Below are 27024 nucleotides of genomic sequence, written 5' to 3'. Positions count from 1 at the left end.
ACAGGGTGAAACTCCTGCTTGAGAAAACTGGAGGGAAAAGTAAAAGGGACTTAGTCTTACAGCATAGGTATCAGCTTTGCCACAGTAGGGTAGAGCACCAGGAAGGCTCTTGGGGTCTATGATTCCAGGACTTGGCTCTTAAACAGCATTTTTGGACATGCCCTGGGCCAGAAGGGAGCCCACTATCCTGAGGGTGAGTACCAAGCCAGGCAGCATTCACCACAAGCTGATTTAGGAGACACTGGGCCTTAAGGGAACATTGGCAGTAGTCTGGCAGTACTCCCCATGGGCCTGTGATGGTAGTGGCTATGAGGTGAGGCTCCTCTACCTTTGGAAATGGGAAGAAAGAGTGGAAAGGACTGCATTTTCGGGTTTGAGTACCAGCCTAGCTGCAATACAACAGAACACCAGATGGACTTCTCAGGTTTTTTTATTCTAGTCCCTGGCTCCCAGATGGCACCACTGGACCTGCCTGGGGCACGGGGGAGCTCGCTGCCCTGAAAGGAAGGACATAGGCCTTGCTGGCTTTGCATCTGCTGATTGTGGAGCCCAGGGACTTGAGCGGTCATAGGTGGTAGCCAGGGAGTGGTTACAGCAGGACTTGGGAGAGACCCAGTGCTGTGCTGGCTTCAGGTATGACCCAACACAGTCCTAGTGGTGGCCGTAAGGGTGCTTGTGTCATGCCAACCCCAGTTCCAAGTGGCTCAGAACATAGAGAGAGAGACTCCATTTGTCTAGGAGAAAGTAAGGGAAGAGAACAAGAGTCTCTGCCTAGTAATCCAGGGAATTCGTTCAGATCTTTTCCAAGACCATTAAGGCAGTACTTCTACCAATCTGCAAGAACCATAGCATTACTGGGCTTGGGGAGTCTCCTAAAGCAGGTAGAGCTTAGATGACAACAGCCAAGTACTTTTGAATATCTGGAAGGTCTTCACAAGAAGGATGGGTACAAATAAGCCCAGACTGCAAAGACTATAATAAGTATCTAACTCTTCAATGCCCAGACACAGATGAGCATCTATAAGTACCAAGACCTTCCAGGAAAACATGATCTCACCAAATGAACTAAACAAGGCACCAGGGACCTATCCTGGAGAAACAGATATGTGACCTTTCAGACAGAAAATTCAAAATAGCTGTTTTGAAGAAACTCAAATAAATTAAAGATAATACAGAGAATGAATTCAGAATTTTATCAGATAAATTTAACAGAGATTGAAATAATTAAAAAGAATCAAGAGGAAATTCTGGAGCTGAAAAATGCAATAGGCATACTGCAGAATGCATTAGAGTCATCTAATAGCAGAATTGATCAAGCAGAAGAATTAGTAAACTTGAAGATAGACTATTTGAAAATATACAGGGCCAGGTGCGGTGGCTCACGTCTGTAATCCCAGTACTTTGGGAGGCCAAGGCAGGCAGGTCACCTGAGGTCAGGAGTTCGAGAACAGCCTGGCCAACATGGCAAAACCCTGTCTCTACTAAAAATACAAAAATTAGCTAGGTGTGGTGGCATGCACCTATAATTCCAGCTACTCAGGAGGTTGAGGGAGGAGAATTGCTTGAACCTGGGAGGCAGAGGTTGCAGTGAGCTGAGTTCATGCCATTGCACTCCAATGTGGGCAATAGAGTGAGACTCCATCTGAAAAAAAAAAAAGAAAAGTAAATACAAAGGCAGAGGAGACAAAAGACAAAAGGAATAAAAAAGAATGAAGCACACCTACAGGATTTGGAAAATAGCCTCAAAAGGGCAAATCTAGCCAGGCACGGTGGCTCACACCTGTAATCCCAGCACTTTCGGAGGCCAAAGTGGGCAGATCACCTGAGGTCAGGCATTCACAACCAGCCTGGCCAACATGGTGAAACCCCATCTCTACTAAAAATACAAAAATTAGCTGGAGGTGGTGGTACATGCCTGTAATCCCAGCTACTTGGGAGGCTGAGGCAGGAGAATCGCTTGAACCCGGGAGCTAGAGGTTGCAGTTAGCTGAGATTGCGGCACTGCACTCCAGCCTGGGCAACAGAGCCAGACTTCATCTCAAAAAAAAAAAAAAAAAAAAGTAGGGGGGCATATCTAAGAGTTATTGGCCTTAAAGAGGGGGTAGAAAAAGACACAGGGGCCCATGCAGTGGCTCACGCCCGTAATCCCAGCACTTTGGGAGGCTGAGGCCGGTGGATCACGAGGTCAGGAGTTCAAGACCAGCCTGGCCAATATGGTGAAACCCCATTTCTACTAAAAATACAAAAATTAGCTGGGTATGGTGGCACACACCTGGGAGGCTGAGGCAGAAGAATCACTTGAACCCGGGAGGCAGAGGTTGCAGTGAGCTGAGATCGTGCCACTACACTCCAGCCTGGGTGACAGAGTGAGACTCTGTCTCAAAACAAAAAAGAAAAAGAAAAAGAAATAGGAGTAGGAAGTTTATTCAAGGGGATAATAGCAGAGAACTTCCCAAACCTAGAGAAAGATATCAATATCCAAGTACAAGAAGGTTATAGAACAACAAGGAGATTTAACCCAAAGATTACCTCAAGACATTTAATAATCAAACTTCCGAAGGTCAAAAATAAAGGATTCTAAAAGCAGCAAGAGAAAAGAATCAAATTACATATAATAGAGCTCCAATATGTCTGGCAGCAGACTTTTCAGTGGAAACCTTACGGGCCATGAGAGAGTGGCATGGCATATTTAAAGTGCTGAAGGAAAAAACTTTTACCCTAGAATAGTATATCCAGTGAAAATATCCTTCAAGCATGAAGGGGAAATAAATACTTTCCCAGACAAACAAAAGCTGAGGGATTTCATCAACACTGGTTCTGTCCTACAAGAAATGCTAAAGGGAGTACTGCAATCAGAAAGCAAAGGACGTTAACGACTAATAAGAAATCATCTGAAGGTATAAGACTCACTGGTAATAGTAAATACATAGAAAACCACAAAATATAACACTGTAACTGGGGTGTGTAAACTACTCTTAAGTAGAAAGACTAAACAATAAACCAATAAAAAATAATGACTACAACAATTTTCAAGACATAGACAGTACAATAAGCTATAAATAGAAACAAGTAAAAGTTTAAAAGTGGAGGGATGAAGTTAGGGTATTGAGTATTAGTTTTCTTTTTCCTTCTTTGTTTATGCAAACCATATTAAGTTGTAATCACGTTAAAATAATTAGCTATAAGATAGTGTATTAGTTTGCTTTCAAGCTGCTGATAAAGACATACCCAAAACTGGGAACAAAAAGAGGTTTAATTGGACTTACAGTTCCACATGGCTGGGGAGGCCTCAGAATCATGGCGGGAGGTGAAAAGCACTTCTTACACGGCAGTGGCAAGAGAAAATGGGGAAGAGGCAAAAGCGGCAACCCCTGAAAAGCCCATCAGATCTCATGAGACTTAGTCACTATCACAAGAATAGTACGGGAAAGACTGGCCCCATGATTCAATTACCTCCCCCTGGGTCCCTCGCACAACATGTGGGAATTTTGGGAGACAAAATTCAAGATAAGATTTGGGTGGGGACAAAGCCAAACCACATCATTCCGCCCCGGTCTGTCCAAATCTCATGTCCTCACATTTCAAAACCAATCATGTTTGCCAACAGTCCCCAAAAGTCTTCATTCATTTCAGCATTAACCCAAAAGTCCACAGTCCAAAGTGTCATCAGAAACCAGGCAAGTCCCTTCCACCTATGAGCCTGTAAAATCAAAAGTAAGCTAGTTACTTCCTAGATACAATGGGGGTACAGGTATTGGGTAAATACAGCATTCCAAATGGGAGAAATTGGCTAAAACAAAGGGGTTACAGGGCCCACGCAAGTCTGAAATCCAGTGAGGCAGTCACTTTTAAAGCTCCAAAATGATCTCCTGTGACTCCAGGTCTCACATCCAGGTCACACTGATGCAAAAGGTGGGTTTCCATGGTCTTGGGCAGTTCCATCCCTGTGGCTTTGCAGGGTATAGCCTCCCTCCTGGCTGCTTTCATGGGCTGGCGTTGAATCTGTGGCTTTTCCAGGTGCACGGTGCAAACTGCCAGTGGATCTACCATTCTGCGTTCTGGAGGATGGTGGCCCTCTTCTCACAGCTCCACTAGGCAGTGCCCTAGTAGGGACTCTGTGTGGAGGCTCCAACCCCATATTTCCTTCCACACTGCCCTAGCAGAGGTTCCTATCCCTACAGCAAACTTTTGCCTGGGCATCCAGGCATTTCATACGTTTTCTGAAATCTAGGTGGAGGTTCCCAAACCTGAATTCTTGACTTCTGTGCACCCACAAGCTCAACACCACATGGAAGCTGTCAAGGCTTGAAGCTTCTACCCTCTGAAGCCACAGCCCGAGCGCTACGTTGGCCCCTTTCAGCCATGGCTGGAGTGGCTGGGACACAGGGCACCAAGTCCCTAGGCTGCACACAGTATGGGGACCCTGGGACCGGCCCACGAAACCACTTTTTCCTCCTGGGCCTCTGTGCCTGGGATGGAAGGGTATGCTGTGAAGGTCTCTGACATGGCCTGGAGACATTTTCCCCATGGTCTTGGGGATTAACATTAGGCTTCTTGTTACTTATGCAAATTTCTGCAACCAGCTTAAATTTCTCTTCAAAAATGGGGTTTTCTTTTCTATTGCATCCTCAGGCTGCAAATTTTCGGAATTTTTATGCTCTGTTTTCCTTTTAAAATGAAACGCTTTTAACAGCACCCAAGTCACCTTTTGAATGCTTTGCTGCTTAGAAGTTTCTTCCACCAGATACCTTAAATCATCTCTCTCAACTTCAAAGTTCCACAAATCTCTAGGGCAGGGGCAAAATGGCGCCAGTCTCTTTGCCAAAACATAACAAGAATCACCTTTGCTCCAGTTCCCAACAAGTTTCTCATCTCCGTCTGAGACCATCTCAGCCTGGACCTTATTGTTCATATCACTATCAGCATTTTTTGTCAAAGCCATTTAACAAGTCTCTAGGAGGTTCCAAACTTTCCCACATTTTCCTGTCTTCTTCTGAGCCCTCCAAACTATTCCAAACTCTGCCTGTTACCCACTTCCAAAGTCACTTCCAAATTTTTGGGTATTTTTTCAGCAATGCCCCACTCTACTGGTACCAATTTACTGTATTAGTTCATTTTCACACTGCTGATAAAGACATACCCGAAACTGGGAACAAAAAGAGGTTTAATTGGACTTGCAGTTCCACATGGCTGGGGAGACCTCAGAATCATGATGGGAGTGAAAGGGACTTCTTACATGGCAGTGTCAAGAGAAAATGGGGAAGAAGCAAAAGCTGCAACCCCTGATAAACCCATCAGATCTCATGAGTCTTATTCACTATCACAAGAATAGTACAGTAAAAGACTGGCCCCCATGATTCAATTACCTCCCCCTGGGTCCCTCCCACAACATGTGGGAATTCTGGGAGATAAAGTTCAAGTTGAGATTTGGCTGCGGACACAGCAAAATCATATTAGATAGTATTTGCAAGCCTTATGGTAACCTCAAACCAAAAAAACATGCAACATATATACAAAAAATAAAAAGTAAGAAACTAAATCATATCACAGAGAAAATCGCCTTCACTAAAAGAAAGACAGGAAGGAAAGGAATAAGGAAGAGAAGACTACAAACAACCAGAAAACAAGTAAGAAAACATCAGGAGTATTAAGTCCTTACTTATCAATCATAATATTGAATGTAAATGGACTAAACCTTCCAATCAAAAGACATAGACTGGCTGAATGGATTAAAAAACAAGACCCAATGATCCATTTTCTACAAAAAGGACATTTTACCTATAAAGATACAAATAGACTGGAAACAAAGGGATAGAAAAAGATATTCCATGCCAATGGAAACCAAAAAAGAGCAGAAGTAGCTATACTTATATCAGACAAAATAGATTTCAAAACAAAAACTATAAGAAAAGACAAAAAGGTCATTATATAATAATAAAGGGGTCAATTTAGCAAGAGAATATAACAATTGTAAATACATATATATACCCAACACTGGAGCACCCAGATATATAAAGGGAGTATTATTAGAGCTAATGAGAGAGACAGATCCCAATACAGTAATAGAGGGAGACTTCAACACCTCACTTTCAGCATTGGACAGATTTTCCAGACAGAAAATCAACAAAGAAACACTGGATATAATCTGCATTATAGACCAAATGGACCTAATAGATATTTACAAAACATTTTATCCAATGGCTGTAGAATACACCTTCTTCTCCTCAGTATATGTATCATTCTCAAAGGTAAACCATCAGGTCACAAAACAAGTATTAAAACATTAAAAAAACTGAAATAATATCAAGCATCTTCTCTGACCATATTGGAATAAAACTAGAAATAAATAACAAGAGGAATTTTGGAAACTATACAAATACATGGAAATTAAACAATATGCTCCTGAATGACCAGTGGGCCAATGAAAAAATTAAGAAGGAAATTGAAAAATTTATTGAAACGAATGATAATGGAAACACAACATACCAAAACCTATGGGATACAGCAAAAGCAGTAAGTTTATAGCTGTAAGTGCCTACATTAAAAAAAAAACTGCAAATAAACAATCTAATGATGCATCTTAAAGAACTAGAGAAACAAGAGCAAATGAAATCCCAAATTAGTAGAAGAAAAGAAATCATAAAGATCAGAGCAGAAATAAATGAAATTGAAATGAAGAAAACTACAAAAGATCAATGAAACAAAAAGTTGCTTTTTTTTTAAAAGTTAAACAAAATCAACAAACCTTTAGCAGGCTAAGAAAAAGAGAAGATCCAAATAAATAAAATTGGGGACAAAAAATGAGATATTACAACGAATACCACAGAAATTCAAAGTATCATTAGTGGCTATTATGAGCAACTAAATTCAGTAAATTGGAAAACCTAGAAGAAATGAACAGACGCTTAAACACATACAACATAACAAAGATTGAACCATGAAAAAATCTAAAACCTGAACAGACCAATAACAAATAATGAGATCAAAGCCATAAAAAAAGTTCCCCAGTAAAGAAAAGGCCAGAACCCAATGGCTTCACTGCTGAATTCTACCAAACATTTAAAGAAATAATACCAATCCTAAGCAAACTATTTTGAAAAATAGAGGAGAAGGAAATCTTTCCAAACTCATTCTCAAGGCCAGTGTTATCCTAATACCTAAACCAGACAAAGACACATACAAAAAAGAAAAGTGCAGGCTACTATCACTGATGAATATTGATACAAAAATCCTTAACAAAATAGTAGCAAACCAGCTGTATGCGGTGGGCTCATGTCTGTAATCCCAACACTTTGGAAAGCTGAGGCAGGAGGATAGCTTGACCTCAGGAGTTCGAGGCCAGCTTGGATAACATAGCAAGACTCCATCTCTACAAAAAATTAAAAATTAGTTGGGCATCATGGGGTATGCCTGTGGTCTCAGCTACTCAGGGGACTGAAGTGGGAGGATTGCTTGGGCCTGGAAGGTGGAGTTTGCAGTAAGCCAAGATCACACCACTGCACTCCAGTCTGGGTGACAGAGTGAGACCCTGTCTCAAAACAAACAAATGAAAAACCTAGCAAACAGAATTCAACAATACATTAAAAAGATCATCATGACCATGTGGGATTTATCCCTGGGATGCAAGGATGGTTCAACATACACAAATCAATCAATGTGATACATTATATCAACAGAAGGACAAATGATGTGATACATCATATCAACAGGACAAAAACCATATGATTATTTCAATTGATGCTGGAAAAGCATTTGATAAAATTCAACATCACTTCATGATAAAAACTCTCAAGAAACTGGGGACAGAAGAAACATACCTCAACATAATAAAAGCCATATATGACAGACCTACAGCTTGTATCATACTGAATTTGGGAAAAATGAAAGTCTTTCCTCGAAGATCTGGAACACGACGAGGACACCCACTTTCACCACTGTTATTCAACATAGTACTGAAAGTCCTAGCTCAAGCAATCAGACAAGAGAAAGAAATAATGGACATCCAAATTGCAAAAGAAGAAGTCAAATTATTCTTGTTTGCAGATGATATAATTTTACATTTGGAAAAACCTAAAGTCTCCACTAAAGAAGTACTAGAACTCATAAACAAATTCAGTAAAGTTGCAGAATACAAAATCAACACACAAAAATCAGTAGCATTTTTATATGCCAACAGGGAACAATCTGAAAAAGAAATTAAAAAGCGATTCCATTTATAATAGCCAGACATAAAATTAAATACCTAGGAATTAGCTTAACCAACAAAGTGAAAGATCTCTATACTGAAAACTACAAAACACTAATGAAAGAAATTGAAGGACACCAAAGAATAGAAAGATATTCCATGTTCTTGGATTGGAAGAATCAATATTGTTAAAATGTCCATATTACCGAAAGCAATCTACAGATTCAATGCAATCCCTACCAAAATACCAATGACATTCTTCATGGAAATAGAAAAAACTATCCTAAAATTTATATGAAACCACAAAGGACCCAGAATAGCCAAAGATATCCTAAGCATAAAGAACAAAACTGGAGAAATCACATTATGTGGCTTCAAATTACACACAGAGCTATGATAACCAAAATGGTATAGTACTGACATAAAAATAGACACATAGACCAATGGAACAGAATAGAGAACCCAGAAACAAATCCACACACCTACAGTGAACTCATTTTCGACAAAGGTGCCAAGAACATACACCAGGGAAAAGATAGTCTCTTTAGTAAATGGTGCTGGGAAAACTGGATATCCATATGCAGAAGAATAAAACTAGATCCCTATCTCTCACTGTATACAAAAATCAAATCAAAATGGATTAAGGACTTAAATCTAAGACCTCGAAGTATGAGAGTACTATAAGAAAACACTGGGGAAATTCTCCAGGATATTGGTCTGTGCGAAAATTTCTTGAGTAATACCCCACAAGTGTAGGCAACCAAAGCAAAAATGGACAAATGGAATCACATCAAGTTAAAAAAAAATCTTCTGCACAGCAAAGGAAACAATGAACAAAGTGAAGTGACAACCCATAGAATAGGGAAAATATTTGCAAAATACCCATCTGACAAGGGATTAATAACCAGAATATATAAGGAACTCAAACAACTCTGTAGGAAAAAATCCAATAATCTGATTTTAAAATGGTCAAAATATTTGAATCGACATTTCTGAAAAGAAAACATACAAATGGCAAACAGGCATATGAAAAGGTGCTCAACCTCATTGATTATCAGAGAAATGCAAATCAAAACTACAATGAGAGGTCATCCCACCCCAGTTAAAATGGCTTTTATGCAAAAGACAGGCAATGACAAATGCTGACGAGGATGTGGAGAAAAGGGAACCCTCGTACACTATTAATGGGAATGTAAATTAGTACAACCACTATGGAGTACACCTTGGGGGTCCTTCAAAGAATTAAAAATTGAGGCTGGGCATCATAGTGGCCCATGCCTGTAATCCTAGCACTTTGGGAGGCCAAGGCAGATGGATCACTTCAGGAGTTCAAGACCAGCCTGGCCAACATGGCAAAACCCCGTCTCTACTAAAAATACAAAGAAAAAAAAAAAAAGCCAGGTGTGGTGGTGCATAAGTACGCCTGTAATCCCAGCTACTCAGGAGGCTGAAGTAGAAGAATTGCTTGAACCTGGGAGGCAGAGGTTGCAGTGAGCAAGATGGTGCAAGACTGTTTCAAAAACAAAAAACAATAAAACCTAAAAATTGAGCTATCATGTATTTGAGCAATCCCGCTGCTGAGTATATATCCAAAAGAAAGGAAATCAGTATATCGAAGAGATATCTGCACTCCCATGTTTGTTGCAGCACTGTTCACAATAGCCAATATTGGCAAGCAACCTAAATGTCCACCAATAGATGATTGGATAAAGAAAATATGGTACTTATACACAATGGAATACTATTCAGCCACAAAAAAGAATGAGATCCTGTCATTGCAATATATGGATGGAACTGGAGGTCATTATGCTAAGTGAAATAAGCCATGCACAGAAAGACAAACATCACATGTTCTCATTTATTTGTGGGATCTAAAAATCAAAACAATTCAACTCATGGAGATAGAGAGTACAAGGATGGTTACCAGAGGCTGGGAAGAGTAGTGGGGGAATCGGGGGAGGTGGGGATGATTAATGGGTATGACTATTAAAAAAAAGTTCTTTAACTGTAAAAAATAAAGAATGAATAAGACTATAGTCAATAATTGTACACTTTTAAAAATTGTACATTTAAAAATAACCAAAGAAACAGACCAGTTGCAGTGGCTCACACCTGTAATCCCAGCACTTTGGGAGGCTGAGGCAGGAGAATTGCTTGAGCACACAGGTTCAAGACCAGCCTGGGCAACATAGTAAGACCTTGACTCTACAAAAACAAACAAAATTAGGCCGGGTGCGGTGGCTCACACCTGTAATCCCAGCACTTTGGGAGGCCAAGGCGGGTGGATCACAAGGTCAGGAGATCGAGACCATCCTGGCTAACACAGTGAAACCCCGTCTCTATTAAAAATACAAAAAATTAGCTGGGCGTGGTGGCGTGTGCCTGTAGTCCCAGCTACTCCAGAGGCTGAGGCAGGAGAATGGTGTGAACCCGGGAGGTGGAGCTTGCAGTGAGCAGAGATCATGCCACTGCACTCCAGCCTGGGCGACAGAGCAAGACTCCGTCTCAAAATAAATAAATAAATAAACAAAATAAAATGAACAAAATTAGTCAGGTGTGGTGGCACATGCCTGTAGTCCCAGCTACTGTGGAGGCTGAAGTGGAAGGATCACTTGAGCCCAGGAGGTAAAGGCTGCAGTGAGCTGAGTTTGCGCCACTGCACTCCCAGCCTGGGCAACAAAGCAAGACTCTGAAAAAAAAAAAAACAAAAAAAAAGAAAAAAGAAAAGAAAAGAAAGAGAAAAACCAAAAAAGTGTAATCATATTATTTGTAATGCAAATGCTTGAGGGGATAAGTACACCATTCTCCACGATGTGATTATTACTCATTGCATGCCTGTATCAAAACATCATCTCATGTACTGCATAAATATACACACCTACTATGTATCTATAAAAATTAAAAATAAAATTTTGTTTAAAAATCCACTTGTAACTTCTGGTAATCAGATTGTATATTCAGGGCAACTTGAATCTATGCTCCTGGGTTGCAATCCCTAAGCCTGGATCAAATAAACTCGCTACTTATATTAATTTTGCCTCAGCTTCTTCCCTTTAGGTTGACAATGGCTACCTCATGAAGCCTTCGAAAAAGTCCGAAAGGACTGGGTTTGCAGGACTTCCAAATAGCTGAACACAGGTTCCTGGAGGGTGGTGCACCCAGAGAGGGCATAGAAGCTCCAAGCCCCTTCATGGGAAGGGATGCTGTGCTCTGTTCATCTCTTCCACCTGGGTGTTCATCTGTATCATTTGTAATATCCTTTGTAATAGATGGGTAACATAAGTAAGTCTTTCCTTGAGATCTGTGAGCTGTGTGCCTTTTTCCTTAGCTGATTTTAATCTGTATCCTTTCACTGTAATAAACCATAACCATAGCTGTTTTCTGAGTTTTGCACTTCATTCTAGGGAGTCATCAAGCCTGAGGGGAGTCTTGGAGATTCCTGACAGATAAGTTACTTTTTTTTTTTTTTTGCCCCTCATATTGTCCCATATACTTTGAATAACTGTGCTCTGCCTGATTTATTTGAGATCTTGAGCCACAGAGGTCTGTAGGTATTTCCCCACACTCTTGTTTGAACTTCCCTGCAGGCAGCTCTTCCTCAAATATTGTAGTTCAAGGTTACTGGTGTTTTCTAGTTTTATAAAAGCTTGCTTTTTTACATTTTATTTTAGGTTTGGGGGCACATGTGAAGGTTTATTACACAGGTCAAAATGTGCCACAGGAGTTTATTGCACATATTATTTCATTACCCAGGTATTGAGCCCAGTACTCAATAGTTCTTTTCTACTACTCTCTCTCTTCCCCTACTCCTCAAGTAGACCTCAGCATCTGTTGTTTCCTTCTTTGTGTTCACAGGTTTTTATCATTTAGCTCCTGAGAAGTTATTTAAAAGAAGTTATTCTAAAGAGAAGAATCTGACCCCAGAGCCTATGATCTTCCCATCATACCCTACTGCTATAATACTAACGAAAGTAGGCAAACAGATATCCCTGATTTCTCCTGATGAGATATACTTCATTTTGTACAACCAGATGGGATTGGAAGAACAAAGCAGACTTATCTAGATGCTAATTTTAGTTAAACTGGTATGGAAGAACTGCTCCAAGGGAGTCCTATATCCTTGTAAGTTGAAGGAAATGAAAATATTTCACTCCAAAGTATATTTCCTTGATATTTCAGGATACCTATTCAGAATGGCTAGAAATACAAGAATAGTTGAAAAGTTGTCTTTTGTGGGAGCAGGTGGATGGGGGGTGGGGATTTGGATCTATAGAGAATACGTTCAGCCAGGCTTTCTCTGAGGGCCTTCCTTCCCTTGTCAGATGTAGGGCAGATTCAGTGAGTCTGAAACCTTTAAAGGTGTGAAAGCGATATTGACCATCTGTTCTGAGGGCTGCTATAATACCTGTGAGGTTTCATCTACATAACAAGACCACCTTTGCTAGGGTGGCCTCCTCTTCTCCCCTTCCCTTAACCTGTTTTGCCATGATCTAAGCCCCCATTCTTTCTGTAATCTCAAGATGGTGTATAAGCTTCTATACCTCATTGAAGACTGGGGTAATCTTTCTGTGGTTCTCCCCCATGCACGTTAATAGATTTGCATACTATTTCTCCTATTTATCTGCCTTTTGTCAGTTGATTTTTCAGTGAACCTTCAGAGGGTAAAGGAGAAGTTTTCCCTTGGCCCCTGCTAAGTTATGTCTCACCCTTAAATGTGTTTTTGCAGGACTCCATTTTCCAAAATAGTCCTCCTCTTTCTCCTATTTGCTAAGTGTACATAAAAGAATCATTTTGCATGTTTTTCCCTGAAGAGATTAATTTAGCTAGATACCAAACTGAGCAGTTTGGCTTCCTGTAGGCCAGAGGCATGTATACAAAGCTAGATATAACTTGCTCGAAAGTGCATGCCGGAGTGACTGACTGCTGGGGTTGTACCCAATCCAACTTCTCCTTCTTCTACATTATATACCCCGTTTTTGTTTTGTTTTGTTTTGTTTTTGTTTTTTGCTGGGCACTGGTTTACTCAGCATAGGAACTACATTTTCTGGCTTTCCTTGCAGTTATATGAGGCCATGTAAGTAAGTTCTGGCCAACAGAATGTGAATGGAAGTAGTGTGCCTTAAAGGAAAATGGAATACCCTTGCCTTCCCCTCTTTCTTTCTTACTGGCTGAAATGTAGATATGGTAGTGAATTATTTTGAACTATGTGGATAAGGGCAACATGTTAAAGATGTTGAAGCAATAACAAGATAGAGGGAGCCTAGGCTTTTGATCCATTGAGCCACCATCAGCACCCACTACATAATATGAGGCACGTACTTTTGCAGACTGTGTTCACAATTACCACAGCTGTGACTTAGATTCTTTACAAGGGGGTATTCTTTACAAAAAGGTACACTTCATAACTGTTCTCATTCTCCTTTCTGCTAGGAACGTTTGGTAAAAGATATCACCGGTTTTCGGCCGGGCATGTTGGCTCACGCTTGTAATCCCAGCACTTTGGGAGGCCGAAGCGGGTGGATCACCTGAGGTCAGGAGTTCCAGACCAGCCTGACCAACATGGAGAAACCCCGTCTCTACTAAAAATACAAAATTAGCTGGGCGTGGTGGCACATGCCTGTAATCCCAGCTACTCAGGAGGCTGAGGCAGAAGAATTGCTTGAACCTGGGAGGCAGAGGTTGCGGTGAGCTGAGATGGCACCACTGTACTCCAGCCTGGGCAACAAGAGCAAAACTCCATCTCAAAAAAAAAAGATATCACTTGTTTTCAACATCCTCCCGTCTATAGCTTCAGAGATGTAAGATCCAGCAGTGTGCCTGTCATCCTCTGGGTTTCCCAGCTGTTCGCAGTTGCTCTGATGTTTTGGCATCATTTATAATACAACATGTACTTCTGAAACTGAAGAAATTACGATAGTGAAAGAGATCTGACCTAACTACCTCCATCTTGCTTCCAACCTCCAAGCTGTTCGTGTTCATTCCTAGGTGTAGGCCCAACTAACTTCGGGAGAAACTTAGTTTATAGTTTAACTTCAAAACAAACTTGATAACAGCCCTTTCCCAAAACAAACCCCCTTCTTGCCTGGGGACTAGACTGCCTTTGCAGGACTCACAAATGAGCCACAAGATTAGAAATTATGGTTTAGGAGTCACTGTTGTAAACCTGAGATCAGTGCTTGAGATATTTTGCAGACCCTGTGTTGAGGTGCACCAGCTGATGACACCTAGATGGATAAACTGGCTCATGTGGTCTTGTAGCCCCCACCCAGGAACTGACTCAGTGCAAGAGGACAGCTTCAACTTTCTGTGATTTAATCTTCGACCTGATCAATCAACACTCCCCACTTTCTACCCCCTACCCACCAAATTTTCCTTAAAAACCCCAAACATCAAATTTTCGGGGAGACTGATTTGAGTAATAAAACTCTCGTCTCCCATACAGCTGACTCTGCATGAATTAATCTCTTTCTGTCTTGCAATTCCCCTGTTTTGATAAATCAGCTCTGTCTAGGCAGTGGACAAGTAGAACCCACTGGGTGTTACACTTCTGGAATTTCTTTCACCTATCCTGTACCGGAATATTAAAACCCAAGTCTCTAACTTCTCATGCCAGACAGCTGCTCTCTTATTCTGCCATTTGGGTAATTAAAAAAATAAATTTATTCCTTAAAAAAAATTTTTTTTTTGGTAGAGTCGAGATCTCACTTTGTTCCCTAGGCTAGTCTTGAACTCCTGGGCTCAAGTGATCCTCCTGCCTTGGCCTCTGAAAGTGCTAGGATTACAGGTGTGAGCCACCATGCCAGGCCAATTTATTATTTAAAAGAATTAATTACAGAAGGTTTGGGAAAATCCCCAACTCCCAATATGACCAGTACTATGATATTGTATTTCCTTCTAATTCCTTTTATAAGCATCTTTTGTCTAAACATTGTCTACATCAAAATGTTTATCATATGCTCTTTTCACTTATTACATTATAAGCATTTTCCTGCATTATTATCTAATATTCACAGCCATCATCCTTTACAGCTGTATTATGTCCTATTAAGTGACTGTATTATACTTTACCTAATTAGTCTCCTATTATTTGATATTTAGGATACTCTCTGTAGTGTTACACGTGGTTTGGAAAACATGTTGATGCAGTACAGCTGGTGAGAATTTACAGATTCCCTTGTCATTGCTGGCTATTTGCCGCTACTGTTGGTTTGGTCTGAAGTCCTGTTGGCTACCTTGTCTGAAGAACGTGTAGATTTTCCATGCTTATTTTTGGCTTTGTTAACTATTGATGTTATGAGGTGACACAATATTTATGTTCTAAAATTTAGGAACAACTTTTAGCTTGTGTTTAAGTAAAACCAGGTTGTCTATACTTTGATTTGAAAAAAGCAAGGGAATTGTTCCCCTGGAAAAGTGGTAGAGAAAACATAAAAAATAACCATTGCCTGCGAAAGTCAGGACTGGGATCAGGGAAATGAAAACAAAAATAAAGGTAGAGTTTCAATAATTCCTTCCATTTTCTTTCCTAAATTTAGTCTTCAACCTCTGATGCACATTAGAATCACACAAGGATGCTTTTAGAAAAGTACTGATCCACAGACCCTATGCCCACAGGTTTTTATTTTATTCATCTATGTTGGAGCCCAGGCGTGTGCAGCGGGGTCAGAATCCATCACCCTAAAAGGCTGTGTACAAATAATGTGGAAAAACATTCAGCCTCACTAGCCATCAAAGAAATTCAAAATAGGCCGGGCGCAGTGGCTCACGCCTGTAATCCCAGCACTTTGGGAGGCCAAGGCGAGTGGATCGTCTGAGGTCAGGAGTTTGAGACCAGCTTGGCCAATATGGCGAAACCCTGTCTCTACTAAAAATATAAAAACTAGCCGGGTGTGGTGGCATGCGCCTGTAGTCCCAGCTACTCAGGAGGCTGAGGCAGGAGAATTGCTTGAACCCAGGAGGCAGAGGTTGCAGTGAGCAGAGATCGTGCCACTGCACTCCAGCCTGGGTGACAGAGCGAGACTCCTAAAAAAAAAAAAAAAAAAAGAAGTTCAAAATAAAATGACAAGTAAGTAATTTCTGTCTATAAGTGCACTTAAAAATAATAGAATATGTTGAACAGAAGAAGTCAGACACAAAAGAGTATGAAGCTGCCCCAACAAGACTGACAGGAAGTATGTGCTGGGTTCTGGACAGCAATATAATTATAATAAAGCATTAATCAGGCTTCACTTTGGTCCACTTCTTTGTTGCTAAAAGTCACACAGCATTAGATACTGATCATTTGCATCCCCATTGTTCCTACAGACAGGACCTCTAACATTAGAATCGTTGGTTTTTTTTTAAGAATTGCTTGGCTGGGCATGGTGGCTCACACCTGTAATCCCAGCAGGGATTACAGGAGGCTGATGCGGGTGGATCATTTGAGGTCAGGAGCTCAAGACCAGCCTAGCCAACATGGTGAAACCCCATCTCTATTAAAAATATAAAAATTAGCTGGGCAGTAGTGGCACACGCCTGTAATCCCAGCTACTTGGGAGGCTGAGGCAGGAGAATCGCTTGAGCCTGGAAGGTGGAGGTTGTGGTGAGCCAAGATCAGGCCACTGCACTCCAGAGTCTGGGCAAGAGAGTGAGATCCTGTCTCAAAAAACAAACAAACAAACAAACAAAAGGAGTTGCTTAAGATGTTTTTCAGACACAAATTCCAGCAACCAGTTTGAAGACCCCCAGAGAGGACCAGCATCAGCATGAGAATACAGCTACTTCGTCTCCCTGTCCTACGACTTCACCCTGGACTCTTTGACCTATCAACTATCTTCACATTTTGGCCCAATCCAAAACCCTTAAAAACCCTAAACCTAAGTTCCTCAAGGAGATGGATTTGGGGTTTCCTCCCATCTCCTCATTTGATGACTCTACGATTAAACCTCTTTCTCTGCTGCAACCCAATGGCTTGGTGTATTGACTTGCTGTGTGCATTGGGCAACAAACCTATTATGGTTACAATTACATGTAGTATAATTCCATTTAGAAGAAATTCTAGGACAGGCAGAAATCATAACAGTGGCTACTTGGAGGGAGGTGGGAGAAGCAGTAGGTGCAGATCAACTGCAAACAGGTCATAGAGGACTTTAAGGGACAGTGGAAATATTCTGTATCTTTTTTTTTTTTTTGAGATGGAGTCTTACTCTGTCATTCAGGCTAGGGTGCAGTGGCATGATCTTGGCTCACTGCAATATCTGCCTCCTGGGCTCAAGTGGTCCTCCTGCCTCAGCCTCCCGAGTAGCTGGGACCACAGATGTGCACCACCATGCCTAGCTAATTTTTGTATTTTTGGTAGAGTCAGGGTTTCACCATGTTGCCTGGCCTGGTCTTGAACTCCTGAGCTCATGCAATTTGCCCGCCTCGGCCTCCCAAAGTGCTGGTATTACAGGCATAAGATAAGCCACTGCGCCTGGCCCTGTTCTGTATCTTCATTGGGGTGGTGGTAATATGGGCACAAACATTTGTCAAAACTTATCCAATTATACGTTTAAAAATCTTTGCATTTTTATATGCAAATTATATCTCAATTAAAGAATATTGGCCGGGCGCAGTGGCTCACGCCTGTAATCCTAGCACTTTGGGAGGCTGAGGCAGGTGGATCATGAGGTCAGGAGATCGAGACCATCCTCGCTAACACGGTGAAACTCTGTCTGTACTAAAAATACAAAAAATTAGCCGGGCGTAGTGGCGGGCACCTGTAGTCCCAGCTACTCGGGAGGCTGAGGCAGGAGAATGGCGTGAACCCAGGAGGTGGAGCTTGCAGTGAGCTGAGATTGTGCCACTGCACTCCATCCTGGGTGACAGAGCGAGATTCCATCTCAAAAAAAAAAAAAAGAATATTGGGGAAAACTTCATCAGAACCTCTCTCCCCCATCAACAGTAGTACTAAAGGCTAATGAGGATGTGGTAAAATTGCTGCTCTTATATAATGAAGGCAGAAAAATTTCGTAGTGTCAGAGGCATTTGAACCAGAGCACCTCCGTGTTGAATAAGGGCTGGGTGAAATGAGAATGAGACCTGCTGGGCTGCATTCCCATTAGTTAGGCATTCTTAATCACAGGATGAGATAGGAAGTTGGCACAAGATACAGGTCACAAAGATCCCAGTGATAAAACAGGATACAGTAAAGAAGCCAGCCAAAACCTGCCAAAACCGATATGGCAATGAAAGTGACCTCTGGTCATCCTCACTCCTCATTATATGCTAATTATAATGTATTAGCATGATAAAAGACACTTCCATCAGCACCATGACAGTTTACTAATGCCATGGCAACATCTGGAAATTACCCTATATAGACTAAAAAAAAGAGGAACCCTCAGTTCTGGGAAATTCTTGCCCCCTTCCCAGAAAGCACATGAATAGGCCGGGTGCGGTGGCTCACGCCTGTAATCCCAGCACTTTGGGAGGCCGAGGAGGGTGGATCACAAGGTCAGGAGATCGAGACCATCCTGGCTAACACGGTGAAACCCTGTCTCTACTAAAAATACAAAAAATTAGCGGGGCGTGGTGGCGGGTGCCTGTGGTCTCAGCTACTCTGGAGGCTGAGGCAGGAGAATGGCGTGAACCTGGGAGGCGGAGCTTGCAGTGAGCCGAGATTGCGCCACTGCACTCCAGCCTGGGCGACAGAGCGAGTTTCCGCCTCAAAAAATAAAATAAAATAAAATAAAGCACGTGAATAATCCACCCCATATTTACAATCAAGAAATAACCATAAAAATAGACAACCAGCAGCCCTCGGGGCAGCCTCTGTCTATGGAGTAGACATTCTTTTATTTCTTTACTCCCTTAGTAAGTTTGCTTTTACTTTACTTTTTAGATTCACCCTGAATTCTTTCTTGCATGATTTCCAAGAACCCTCTGTCGGGGTCTGGGTTCAGGACCCCTTTCCGGTAATAGTAGGATACTTTGGAATGTTTGCCAATACATTTTAAGATCTATAGTTCTATAAAAATAAATTTAAAAATGAAAAATATAATACCAAAATGATTTTTTTCAGCACTGTTTTGAATAAAAATATTCAACCATCAGACCAGTGAGTAATTCTTAACCAAATTAGGATTATGTTGTGAGAGTTAATTCCAGCAGGTCTAGGATTAACCTAAACTGTTTTGCTAAAGTGCCTGTTTGGCACTGACTGTTGGTCAAGCATATGACAGAGGGAAATATAACGATTAAAATAGTGTGGCTTCATAACCTCAGGTCCAAGTAGTTTCATAGCAGTTTGTACCGGTTTATCAGCATTGTTTATTGATAGCAGTGATAATGATGGTTTGCACCTGGTCTCATTGGGACCCCCAAGAAGTCTCTGCTCTTGAAGCAGGTTACATGGCAGGAATATGCTTATGTGAACAACAGAATATAAAAAGTATTTAATAAAATCTCAGCTGAAACTCGGTTTTGGGCTCCCTGGTTGTGAGGTGGTCAATGAGCACATGAGTGGTTCCTGATCTGAGAGAGGAAGTGCATCCAGCCATGACCCTTACAGAGTGAACAACATTGCAGCTGCTGCCTGACTTCTCTGGCCTCCTTGCTGTGAAACACACGCAGGCTCTAATGCATATTCTTCCTCTAATGCTGTTTCTATAGGATACCCTATTCCTGAAATAAGGTATACATTCGTTAGCACTGTAATTGTAGGTTCTGTTAGTCTGTTAGCAGTTGTACCCTGTTTAACTGCTGCTGTTAGTGCAAGGGCATATCAACTTCATGAAATATTAAATTTTATGGAAATAGCAAATTTGAAGACTATAGCAACAAAGCACAATGCTTATCATATGATATTAAGAGAAAAACAGTATAAAACTTTTATGAAAGCTATAATAAAACCATAAAATTATGTTTATTGACAAGACACTAGGAGTGAACTTGGGAGAATGTCTGTATAAGTTTTTTTTCATTCAAAAATTTTACACTGAGAGGTGTGCCATAAATAATTACAAAAAAAAAAAAAACTGCACTGGGCACAGTGGCTTATGCCTGCCTATAATCCTAGCATTTTGGGAGGCCACAGAAGGAGGATCACTTGAGGCTAGGAATTTGAGACCAGCTTGGCCAACATAGTGAGACCCCCGTCTCTATAAAAAAATTAAAAAGTGAGCCGGGTGAGCCTGCACATGACTGCAGTCCCATCTACTCAGGAGACTGAGGTGGGAGGATCACTTGAGCCCAGGAGGTCGAGGCTGCAGTGAGTTGTGATCGTGCCACTCCACTCCAGCCTGGGTGACAGAGTGAGATCCTACCTGAAAAAAGAATTTTTTTTTTTTGCAATGTTGTTTCATTATATGTAAAATGAAAAAAAAATTAACTGCCTAAAAACCAAATGTCATTTTACGTTTGGACAATGGTATTTGCCTGATATACATATATGTATATATGTATGTATGTATGTATGTATAGAAAGAGAGAGTATATAAGTATCATATATGTAATAGATATATCATTATATATAACATCTATATAATATACATATTAGTAATATTCTGCGTCAATTCTCTAAAATAAAAAATAAAAAAGCTCTTTAAATGAGGAGAGGGTGGTTCAGGCTGAGGAAAGTATGTGAGGTGAAAAAAAATGTGAAGGCAAGTGAGAAGGGTGTATTTGGGGAAAAACAAGTTCAATACCATCAAAGCTCAATGAATGGTAATTCCCTTCTCCCTCCCTCTCTTGAGAAGAAATTAGGCCCCATATCTCCCTAGGAAAAGCCCTGTGGATAGCACTTTTGGAAACATAGGAATTTTATGATGGCCCTCTTGAAAGGTTGCTTCAGTGAGCAGCGCACTATCTAGCCCTAGAGCCTGCTCAGCAACAAATAACTACTCTACATAGTTTTCTTCCAAAGAGAACTTGTCTTTGTTTACCTCACATGGACATTAAGCAGCTTCAATAATCGCAAATATTCTTCACGTAGAGCTTCCTTCTCTTGCTGTAGCTTAGCTAGCTTCTCTGACAATTCCTGGTTGCTTTTGACATGCTGAAAAACATTGAAAAATAATGAGAACTCTGACCTGACAAAGGTATGATGTTGAAGAAATGCAAAGTCTGGTAAAAAAAAAAAAAAAAAAAAAAACTTAAGAGTCACTCCTGCTTCTGAGATCATAGTAGCTTCACGGGATTCCTGTACTTCCAGATTTTCTGAAAGTCAGCAACTATTTCCCCTTGCCTTTTGCTTCCCCAGCCTTCCCAATAATTTTGTAAGCATTTAATTCCCTTTATTAAAAATCTTCCAAGGCCAGGCGTGGTGGCTCACACCCATAATCCCAGGACTTTGGGAGGCTAAGGCAGGCATATCACTTGAGCTCAGGAGTTTGAGACCAGGCTGGGCAATATGGTAAAACCCCATATCTCCAAAAAAATATAAAAATTTGCCAGGTGTGGTGGTGTGTGCCTATAGTCCCAGCTACTTGGGAGGCTGAAGTAGGAGGATGGCTTGAGCCTAGGAGGCAGAGGTTGCAGTGAGCTGAGATCATGCCACCACACTCCAGCATGGGTGACAGAGCTAGACTCTGTCTCAAAACAAAACAAAACAGAAAAACAAAAAATCTCCCAGCTTAAAGTATATAAAGTGAAAGCTGTTCTCTTCAATTAATTAACTCTGATAAAGTATTTGGTTCTAGAAGTGACTGCAGTGATGAGAAACTCAAACTTAGGAATTTGGGATTGGTTATCTGACTTGGCTAGCTTTGAAGGTGATATAGTCTTGTCACTAGTTCTAGCAATCTACGGCAAAAGAATTGATTATCACTTATAGTTGCTGGTAATGAAGTACTTTGGAAGACCACGAGTGGTATAAAAAATGTGATAATGGGATTGAGGACTACAAGGATTGTGAGGTGGGCTGGCCACATCTGATCATGTTACTGAGCTTAGAAGAAAATGTCCAACTTGGGGATTTAATTACTGGAACAAGGCATTGTCTGAGAACCACAGACCTTCTATGAGTGTCCTAAAATAATTTCTCTCTCGTAGTCAGAAGACCAATATATCCAAAAACCAAATCCCAAATATCAAGTGGACTGCAGAATTACAGCACCAATTGATTTCACAGCCTTGCCAGGTCTCGTATGTGAGAAACAGGCTTTGGGAATGCATGGAAGCCTGAGAATTACAGTGCCTCTCTTGCCATCACGAGCAGTCCCTCCTCTCCTGTCTAAGGAGATTAAGTTTGAAGATTCTGTATTGATTTCACCCAAGGCACTTACCTTGTAAGAGGATGCCTATTGTCCTCAAGGCCCACCTCTATACCACCACCACTTCTCATTGTCTCCAATCCTGTAACTACAGTTGGATCCCAGCACACCACGGTGAGTTGGGGTCAAGTGTAGGGACTGACTTTGGGACTGCCATATTGAAAGAATGGCAAGATTTTGCCAACTTAAATTGGCAGAAACTCTAGGACTATATGCAGGAATGTATCTGTAGGGAGTTACAGTAATCAGTGCCCCTAACCCCTGAACAACATGACAGTTAGGGACACTGACCCCCCACACAGTTGAAAATCTGCATTATGATTTTTTTGACTCCCCACCAAATTACTAATAGCCTACTGTTAACTAGAGGCCTTATCAACAACATAAGCAGTTAACACATATTTTGTATGTGTATCATGTATTATACTCTTGCAATAAAGTAAGCTAGAGAAGATAAAATTTTATTAAGAAAACCATAAGGTAGAGAAAATATATTTACTATTCATTAAGTAGAAGTGGATCATCACAAAGTTTTTCATCCTCATTGTCTTCATGTTGAGTAGGATGAGGAGGAGGAGAAGAGGAGGAATTGGTCTTGTTATCTCAGGGGTGGCAGAGCTGGAAGAGGTGGAGAAGGTGGAAGGGAAGGCAGGAAAGGCAGGTACACTCAGTATAACTTTACAGAAATACACTGTAATTTGACTTTTTTGCTTTTTCATTTCCCTAAAAATATTTCTATACGGTACCAATCCTTCTTTCATTGTTTGTGTTAGTTTCAGTGCCTGTAGAAATGTCCATACTGTAAAATATGTCAAAAGCAGTCTTGAATATTTGGAATCCTTCTGCCAGATTGTCTGAGGTCAATCTGTTTTCTAGTACTGCTTTTTCTGCTTTCTTCCTCATCATGTGGCACTGGTTTGAAAGTGCTAATCTCCATCAAGTTGTCTTATGTAATTCCTCCTCTGGGTGTGGTGTCTGTTTGCTCTTGAATTTCTCCAAGACTCATATCTTTTTTTTTTTTTTTTTTTTTTGGGGGGGGGAGGGGGGGTTGCCGTTTTGTCCCCCGGGCTGGAGGGCAGTAGCGCGATCTCGGCTCACAGCAAGCTCCGCCTCCCGGGTTCACGCCATTCTCCCGCCTCAGCCTCCCCAGTAGCTGGGACTAACCAGGCGCCCACCTCCAGGCCCGGCTAATTTTTTTTTTGTATTTTTACTAGAGACGGGTTTCACCATGTTAGCGAGGATGGTCTCGATCTCCTGACCTCGTGATCTGCCCGCCTCGGCCTCCCAAAGTGCTGGGATCACAGGCGTGAGCCAGCGTGCCCGGCCAGACCTGATGGCTTTCACAGCTTTTTCTATAACAATGACGGCATCTCCGTGCCTGTCACTTGCCACACAAATAAACTAAAAATGACAAAAATAAAACAGACAAAAATAAAACAAACAAAAACAACGATGGCATCTTCAATAGTGCAATCCTTCCAGACTTCACTATCAGGGTTCTCTTCCATAGTTGACAGTCCTTTCCATAGAGAACCGTGTGTGATGAGCCTTAAAGGGCCTTATGACCCCTGATCTAGAGGCTGAATTACAGACATGGTGTTTGGGGCTGAATTACAGACATGGTAATGAGCCTTAAAGGGCCTTATGACCCCTGGTCTAGAGGCTGAATTACAGACATGGTGTTTGGGGGCAAGGAGACCACTTCAACATCTTTGGTGTTGAACTCATGTGGTTCTGGGTGGCCAGGAGCATTTGTCCAACACCAAAAGAACCTTAAAAGGCAGTCCCTTGTTACCAAGGTACTTCTTGACTTCAGGCAGAAAGCATAGATAGAATCAATCTAGACAAAGGGTTCTTGTTGTGCAGACCTTCTTTTTATACAACCAAATGACTGACAGCTGGTGTTTACCTTTTCCCTTCAAGGCTTGGGGATTAGAAGCTTCATAGATAAGAGCAGTTCTGACAATAAACTCGACTGCATCTGCACAAAACCGTGGAGTCAGCCTATCCCTTTCTGCCTTAAATCCGTGCTCACTGATTTTCCTTACTAATAGATGTCCTTTGTGACTTTTTTTTCCCAGAATAGGGCACTTTCACCTGCATTCAAAAACTGTTCAGCAGATATCCCATTTCCTCAATGACTTTCTTCCTTCCTTTCTTTTTTTTTTTTTATAGAGACAAGTTCTTGCTATGTTGCCCAGGCTGATCTCAAACTCCTGGCCTCAAGTGATCCTCCTGCCTCAGCCTTCCAAAATGTTGGGATTACAGGAGTGAGCCACTGTGCCTGGTCACAATTATCTTCTTAATGGCATCTGGGAACTCACCTGCTGTCTCTCAGTCAGCAGAAACTGCATCCCCTATTTTCTTGATATTTTTAAAGCTAAACCTCTTCCTAAAAGTAACAAACCATCTTTTGCTGGCATTATTATTTTTTAGAGATTGGGTCTTTCTCTGTTGCCCAGGCCAGAGTACAAAGGTGCAATCATAACTCACTATAGCCTCAAACTCCTGGTCTCAAGAGATCCTTCCACCTCGGCTTCCCTAGTAGCTGCTACTTTGCTAGCTTTAAATTCTCTAACTTTAAATTATTCACTTTCCTTTTGGTTTAAATTGTCATATAATGACTTCTCTTTTTCTTGAGTCAGAATCTATAGATATGCCTTTCTTATAGTAATCCTGTACCAACATAAAAGCTGCATTTTCAATGTGGATAAAAAGGTATTTCACAAAAAGTGCATGGTTTTTATGCCTGCTAGCACAGCTGCAGCAACAGCTTCATGAATTTGCTTTTCTTTTTTTATAACGGTCCTCATGTTGGATTCATTTATCTTGAAATGTTAAGCAACCACAGTTGCAGACCTCATCTATAGTACCTATGAGGCAATTCAGCTTTTTATTGTAATGTCATAATTTTTCTTTGTTTCTTGGCAGCATTTCCGACATCACTAGTGGCTACTTTGTATGAGTCCCATGCTGTAATTTAAGGTTTATGGTATTGCACTAAAGACAGTGAAAAATACTTGAGACCCACGAGAGATTTCTTTTTAATTCAACACAAAATTTACTGGCGAGAGGAACCTGCTCATGCAAAGAAGATTGGTGTCACATGGCATTTTAAGAGGATACTTGCAACATGTGAACTCACTGCAGGCCGAGGCAGGTGGATCACTTGAGGTCAGGGGTTCAAGACCTGCCTGGCCAACATGGTGAAACCTCACCTCTACTAAAAATACAAAAATTAGCCAGGTGTGGTGGCAGACACCTGTAATCACAGCTACTAGGGGGTCTGAAATGGGAGAATCATTTGAACCTGGGAGGCGGAGGTTGCAGTGAGCTGAGAGCGCACCACTGCACTCCAGCTCAGCAACAGAGTGAGAATCTGTTTCAAAATAAATAAATAAATAAACTTACTGCAATACCAAAAGGCAGTGGCTATGAAATTATTACAGCAGTACAGTGTGTACTATAGTTAATTTTATGCAGTTATGATTTAATACTGCATCCTTACATTTGTTTACCTTTCTCTCAACTGCAAATGACGCTGTGTATGGTCTATAAGTGTTTGTGTGTGTGTTTTCAAAAATGTTAACTTTATAATAGAGTTATGTATACTTTATGGAGTAAAGATAAAATAGATAGTATCTACATATACACTTTCACAACGTGCCTAACTTTTTCAATGTTTCTAAGCTATGTGGCTCATCTGCAAGTTTTTTCAAATTCTGGCAAATCTCCAGAAAGTTTTCCAAAAGAATTTGCATACCAGTGGACCAACACAGTTCAAACCCATGTTGTTCACAGTCAACTGTAATGTTAAATAGGCTGAATTTATTAATATGAATGCACTTATTGGACATTCAGGATTTAATGTGTTAATTTGAACATCTAAGAGTGACTTTGGGCCAGGTGCAGTGGCTCATGCTTATAATCCCAGCATTTTGGGAGGCCGAGGCAGGTGGATCACTTGAGCCCAGGAGTTCAAGACCAGCCTGGACAACATATTGAAACTCTGTCTCTACATGCAATAATAATAATAATAATAATAATAATAATAATAATATAGCCAGGTGTGGTTGCACATACCTATAGTCCCAGCTACTTGGGAGACTGAGGTGAGAGGATCACTTAAGCCCAGGCAGTTGAGGCTATAGTGAGCCATGATGGCACTACTGCACTCCAGCCTGGGCGACAGAGACCCTGTCTAAGAAAAAAAAAATGACTTTGTTTGCTCTTTTGATTGACTGAAAGTTGGACATACAAGTGACTTACATTAAATGATATTAAGGTGCCAAACTTCTTTGGCATAAGGGAGAAAAAGGCATCCAAAGGTTTAAGCAGATGGGAAATCTGGAGTGGGTTTATAGTTACTCTTCATAACCATGGGAATCCAAAAGATACTCCCCTCACCAAGGCTTTACCAAATAACACTGGTGAAAAAGCACCAAATTACTTGAAATGCTATATAATGCTAACCTATTGAGGATAATGGTGGAGGTGCCAACATTGAAATGGCTCCCTGATTTTAATGGGGATGAAGGTACTACACAGTGTCAGAGGTCAAGTGGCAGTGCTTAACTTTCAGATACAAGGTATTATTAATGTTAGTAG

General features: G+C 41.0%; 1 protein-coding gene across 1 annotated transcript in view; it reads right to left on the bottom strand.

The window, feature by feature from the left end:
* Positions 1–27024, bottom strand: part of LOC116463701 (coiled-coil domain-containing protein 30-like) — a 159004-nt gene that overhangs the window by 23680 nt on the left and 108300 nt on the right. The window contains exon 10 of the mRNA XM_032146915.2: positions 21088–21200. Coding sequence (XP_032002806.1) covers positions 21088–21200 — 113 coding nt within the window. The remainder of the gene's footprint in view (positions 1–21087; positions 21201–27024) is intronic.

The sequence above is a fragment of the Hylobates moloch genome, unplaced genomic scaffold, assembly GCF_009828535.3.
Source record: "Hylobates moloch isolate HMO894 unplaced genomic scaffold, HMol_V3 SCAFFOLD_54, whole genome shotgun sequence".
Taxonomy (NCBI): Eukaryota; Metazoa; Chordata; class Mammalia; order Primates; family Hylobatidae; genus Hylobates; species Hylobates moloch.
This window is presented reverse-complemented; position numbering and strand designations above follow the sequence as displayed.